Source organism: Glycine soja, chromosome 10, assembly GCF_004193775.1.
Source record: "Glycine soja cultivar W05 chromosome 10, ASM419377v2, whole genome shotgun sequence".
Lineage (NCBI taxonomy): Eukaryota > Viridiplantae > Streptophyta > Magnoliopsida > Fabales > Fabaceae > Glycine > Glycine soja.
In genome coordinates, this window is record NC_041011.1 from 44,465,769 (window position 1) to 44,471,747 (window position 5,979).

The following is a 5,979-nucleotide window of genomic DNA, read 5'->3' on the forward strand; positions in this document are numbered from 1 at the left end:
TCACTAAATAATTTTAAATAGTTACAAGCTTAGGTTTTGTCACACAGTCAATTTAATTTAAACAACATAATTAAATTGAATTAGAAAAAATAGAAAATCAAATTAAATTTTTTTGTTAAACTAAATGGAATCTAAACAATAAATTAAAGAAGAAGAAGAAAACTAATTTAACCAAAGTATGGATAGTGGAGAAAGTAGGGTTCTGTTCCTAATTGCAATGTGATAAAATGGGGCAGCACCGGCCACTGGTGGGTACAAGGTGTGTAATGTAAGTGTAACCCCTCTCCTCTTAATTCTCACTCGCAGTTTCCGTCATTTATTTATATATATGTTACTAAGTGGAGATATCTAGGGGCAGGACCTAATTTCATTTCCTCTTTTCAGTTTTCACAATAATTCTTGTATTGCTTCTCAGTTCTCTCTCTCTTCTTTCAAATTGTGAATGAAGGGGACTTGAAGAATTTTAAGAGGAAAGAGTGGTGGTCCTAGAGAAATTGATCGTAACGTACCATGGTGGCAGGGTTGTGCCCATGTCATTGTATGTGCATATTTAAGTCACTTCTGCTTTGTCTATATTAGAATATGTGTTTTTTCCTTCTGATTTAATTGTACCCATTTGAATCACATACACCATGTTGGATAGTATGTTCAGTCTTCATCCATCTCACACGTAAAAAGAGTGAAATTACTATCAAAGGTTATAATGTTAGAATTTTCCCCATAAATCTCGTGGTTATAATTAATGGTAATATTTTTTTTAAAAAAAAACGGATTAATTTTATATACATTTGATAATACTTAAACTCATTAATAAATGTGATGAATTGTTTATAAGTTTTGAATACTTAAATTTGACATGTGTGAGAAAAAATAAGTCTAACCACTAGGTTGATAATAAGATATATATAGAGTTATTAAATAATATCATTAAATCTCATTTGTAATCAATTATCAAGTTTATAATTTAATATTATCTCTATTTTTATTTATAAGAAATAAGTTATAGTATACATAGATTATAACTTATTTTTTATAAAAAGAAAGAGGTAGTATATGTTTGAAAACAATATATCAACTTATCAAGTTTATAATTGATATTTTCTATAAAAAAAAAGTGTATAATTTATATATTTGTAATAAATTATTTACATAAATAATTATTACATGAAGAAAAAATATAATAAAATTTACTATTATGTATTTGTTCACCAAAAAATTGTAATGGAAATAATAATAAACATTATTTTATCTCAAAATAATAAAAAATCATAATATATTAAATATATTTTTAGTTCTCACCATTGGAACTCACACAAAGAGATTAAAAAAATAACATGTTTAAATATTAAAATAGATAATTTTTAAGTATAAAATTAAAATAGATAATTTTTAAGTATAATTTTTATGTAGATAATTCAATAATAACGTCCGTCATATTGAGAATATTGAAAGTAGTGACTAGTGAGTAGGGAATGTTTATTTAGAAATGCCAGGTTTTGCCCTTCAAATGGTTTCGTGTATACTCCAGCACTCGCAACAAAAGACCCTGACTTTCTTCAAATCCTTCTTATAGTTGGAGTCCACATTTACAAGAATGTCTAATTTCAATTTGAAATCTATAAATAACAAAGTCTCATTGTCTCATTTAAACTTTAGATGTTTCCAATGCATTACTATCTATTTTAATTAGATGACCATAAAAGCTAAATGACATATAGGACAGACAATCCATCTCATCATTTCATATATACACATAAAAGAATGTAAGTGTAAACCATTAAGGAGACAACATCAGCATCTTTTCATATATTCTATTATTGAGGGAAAGAATATTCACTTTTGATTATTTCTCTTGTCCTCTGCACAGAGCTACAAGCATATACCGTTTAGCTACTTAATTAATACCAATGACTAGTCATGTTTCACTTCACTCCCTTGGCCGGCAACATAATATTCAAAAAATAAAACATCCAATTTTCTTATTAAATTTGTCCTTGCTAGCTACAACTGACATAGTTAACAATGTTTATCGTTGTACTTGACGAAGATAAGCCTTGTTGTATATATGATATGTTGATTATAGTTCACACACATTTTGCCTCAGTCTCCCAGCATTAGCTACTACATTGACAAGTCTATCAAATTTGCAGAAAATGTCAGGTGAGGAAATCTTGTCATCCAATGAAGAAAAATATAATAGATCTCAACCTCCATTTGGTAGCAGGAGTGGCTACAATTCAAGAACAGGCATTTATCACTCTCTAATTAAGCTTGGCATCAAGCATGAAATCCCAACAAGGCCTGATCTTAACACTGCCAATTTTGTGCTGTCACAGTTTCCACAAGCACACCTTGCTGAGGCAAGAATTGCATTCATTGATGCGAGAACTAATCTGAGTGTTAGCTATGGTGAGCTAAGACGGTCTATTTACTCCCTTGCATCAGCTTTGTTCCATGGACTTGAGGTTAGGAAAGGTGATGTGGTATTTGTATTGTCACCAAACTCAACCCTGTACTCAACCATATGCCTAGCTGTGTTATCAGTTGGAGCAGTTCTGACCACTGCCAACCCCATCAACACCGCAACGGAAATCGCGAAACAAGTGCACGATTCGAGTGCTAAACTAGCCATCTCAGCACCTGAGGAGCTACACAAGTTGGTCCCAACTGGGGTTCCTACCATTCTCACTTCTCATTGTTCTGATGGCAACATGTTATCAGTTGAAGAGTTAATAAAAGGCTGTTGTACTTCACCAGAGTTGCCTCAAGTTCCCGTGGCACAATCAGACACTGCTGCTATACTTTACTCTTCAGGAACCACAGGGGTAAGCAAAGGTGTGGTTCTGACACATGCAAATCTCATTTCCATAATGAGACTACTCTTGTGGTCTGCAGATGTAAGTGGGTCCCAAGATGATGTTTTCTTGGCCTTCATTCCAATGTTTCACATCTATGGACTTGTGTTCTTTGGATTAGGATTGTTGTGTGTTGGTGTTACAACAATTTTGATGCAGAAATATGACTTCCAAGCTATGCTTGATGCCATCCAGAAGCACAAGGTGAATAACTTACCAGCAGTGCCACCAGTGATCCTTGCACTAGTAAAACATGCAAGGAAAGCTAGGTGTGACTTATCCAGCCTAAGAAGGGTGGGGTCAGGTGCTGCACCTTTGAGCAAGGAAGTGGCACTAGAGTTTAGAAGGATGTTTCCATGGATTGAACTGAGGCAAGGTTATGGCCTAACAGAAAGTAGTGGTGGAGCAACATTTTTTGCCTCAGATAAAGATGCTAAAGCTCATCCAGATTCATGTGGGAAGTTGATTCCAACTTTTTGTGCAAAAGTTGTAGATATTGAAAAGGGGAAGCCTTTGCCTCCTCACAAAGAGGGAGAATTATGGTTCAAAAGTCCTACCATTATGAAAGGATATCTAGGAAATTTGGAGGCAACAAGTGCAGCAATTGATTCAGAAGGTTGGTTGAGGACTGGTGATCTTGGTTACATTGATGAGAATGGATTTGTTTATATAGTCGAACGAATAAAGGAGCTAATCAAGCACAATGGTTATCAGGTACTCAAAGTCATAACAGTTCAGTTTTCAATTGGAATATCAGTAAACTGCTCTAGTTATATATATATCAAGGTTTCAAATTACTTGTGTCAGGTGGCTCCTGCAGAATTGGAATCTGTGCTGCTAAGTCACCCCCTTATAGTTGACGCAGCAGTTATACCGTGCGTTACCCTATCACATTTTCACTTTCATTATTTCTATGACTTTCTCATGTCGTAACAAAGATATGTTTGCAGGGTTGAAGATGAAGAAACTGGACAGATACCAATGGCATATGTGGTGAGAGCAGCTGGTTCTGAACTCTCAGAAAACCAAGTCATTCAATTTGTTGCAGGCCAGGTAGCTCTCTTTCCTATGCTCATTTTAACTATTTTTTTATTTTACTTAAAGTAAAATGGAGAATTTTCAGGTGGCTCCATATAAGAAAGTGAGAAAGGTGAGTTTCATTGACACTATTCCAAAGTCAGCTGCTGGCAAGATATTGCGGAAGGATCTTGTTTCTCAAAGCAAATATCAACTTGTCTCCAAGTTATGACTAACATGTATAAATGGTGGTATTAGTATTCCATAATGTTTTACTTGATTCTAAGATATCAAATAGTTAGTCTTAGATTTACTTAAGCAGGCTAAGGGTCTCAATTTTCCAGTGGATATTTAATGTTTGTAAAACTAGTAAAATCGGATTGGGCAAAATGAAGAGAAGAACACAGTGAAATCAGAACTCAACTTGGAGACTAAATACTTCTTTAATAAAAGAATATTTTGCCCTCGTCATTTTTATCTTATTGTGAGTTTGTGAATTCTGTATTGTTCTGTTGCCTTTTGAGGCTTTGGTGGCCTGTGGCACTACCATTTGCATTCTAGTTATGGATAAATATGAAGTTTGTATATATTGTGCAGAGACTTTCATTATACAAAGATTCATTCCTAGCTAAATATTTTTAGACACACAACCTCAGTGGAAAATCGATATTGATGTGGGAAAACCAATTGATTCACCTTGGCTGTCGGGTTCTCCACTTTTTAGAACTGACCAACTAACATTGCGTAAAACAATTTAATTATATGATAAATCAAGCTTTTGGTTTTACATTTTTAATAACAAGTTTGCAGTTCGATATGATTTTGTTCCGATGTATAATGTATCAGTGTATGGATTAAAGTTTATAAACATAAATTTCAAGCAACAATATGTTATACACTCAAGTTTGATAAAGACAAAATGAGTTTACTATAAGTTTAAATATCTTTTAAGTTTTTGTAATTTAGCGTTTTGGTTTTTTCTTTTTGTTTTTGTAAAATTATTTTTTTGTTTTTAATCCTTCTAAATTATTATGTTTGTTTTATTTTTAGTCTTTAAAGTCATTTAGATAATACTTTGAACAATAAAAAAAATGTTATCTAAAACATTATAAGAATGAAAAATAAAACAAACATAATTTGCAAGAATTAAAAAAAATATTTACAAGAAAAAAAACAAAAAAATACTAAATTAGAATGACTAAAAATATATTTGGTTGGATAATATTACTCAAGTAGTTTTTCAGTTTTACTTGATGTTGCTCTCGTATAAATACAACGGAAAAAGTTAGGAACCCAAGCGACTATCCAAACATAATGGTTTTATTAGTTGGAATGGAACTTCCTCCCTACAAATCATCTAGTTGGACCACGGTTATGTACTGAGTTTGACCAAGATCCAATCTATCATCAAAAGCACATTGATCTCAGGTTGAATTTCATTCTAGATCTGATTGAAGATAAATTATTTACTGCAAAGTAGCCACTAAAACCAATATATGTTGTTGACTAAGCTTTTTGTCCACTAAGAACTAAGAAGTTCATGCATAGCTTGGACTTGTTGAATGTTCTCATACTTTAAGACATTTCAGGGTGATTTGGCACGAGAGTATTCAAGTCAAGGTGGAGAATTGCTAAAATGTCTTGAATTTTATGTTAATGGGCTGACTAAAATCATGTACGACCTGACAAGACATTTTAGAGCTCTCATTTAGAATGAAATTGGTGCCTTGTAATTGAAGTCAGCTATGGGGTTACAAAACAGGGAAAGATGAAGGGGTTGATTCATTATATAAAAACGTAAGACTCTCTGTATATGTTCTTTGTGTGAAAAACATTAGAATCTCTTGACTATTCATGGATGTAGGTCACATTTGCTTCTAACCACATAAATTATGTGTTTCCTCTTTCTCTACACTTAATCTTTGTTTGCGCCATAACACTTCTTATAGTTAGAGTCGAAGATGTCTAATTTTAACTTGAAATCTACAAGAACAAAGTGTAATTGTCTCATTTAGATTTTAGATATTTCCGATGCCATTATCTATGTTTGGTTGAACTATAACCATGCCAATCAAAATCTAAATGGTTTATACATGTAGGACAGGCA

General features: G+C 32.8%; 1 protein-coding gene across 1 annotated transcript; it reads left to right on the forward strand.

The window, feature by feature from the left end:
* Positions 1 to 1,928: 1,928 nt before the first annotated feature.
* LOC114370159 (4-coumarate--CoA ligase-like 5) lies at positions 1,929 to 4,468 on the forward strand. The gene is made up of 4 exons (XM_028327442.1): positions 1,929 to 3,569; positions 3,663 to 3,730; positions 3,806 to 3,908; positions 3,979 to 4,468. The coding sequence occupies exons 1-4, from the start codon at positions 2,154 to 2,156 to the stop codon at positions 4,102 to 4,104; spliced, it is 1,713 nt and encodes a 570-aa protein (XP_028183243.1). The 5' UTR covers positions 1,929 to 2,153; the 3' UTR covers positions 4,105 to 4,468.
* Positions 4,469 to 5,979: the final 1,511 nt, after the last annotated feature.

Coding starts and splice junctions, on each gene's coding strand:
- LOC114370159 (XM_028327442.1), top strand. CDS start 2,154: ATGTCAGGTGAGGAAATCTTGTCATCCAATGAAGAAAAATATAATAGA. Junction 3,570..3,662: donor TCAAGCACAATGGTTATCAG/GTACTCAAAGTC, acceptor TACTTGTGTCAG/GTGGCTCCTGCAGAATTGGA. Junction 3,731..3,805: donor GTTGACGCAGCAGTTATACC/GTGCGTTACCCT, acceptor ATATGTTTGCAG/GGTTGAAGATGAAGAAACTG.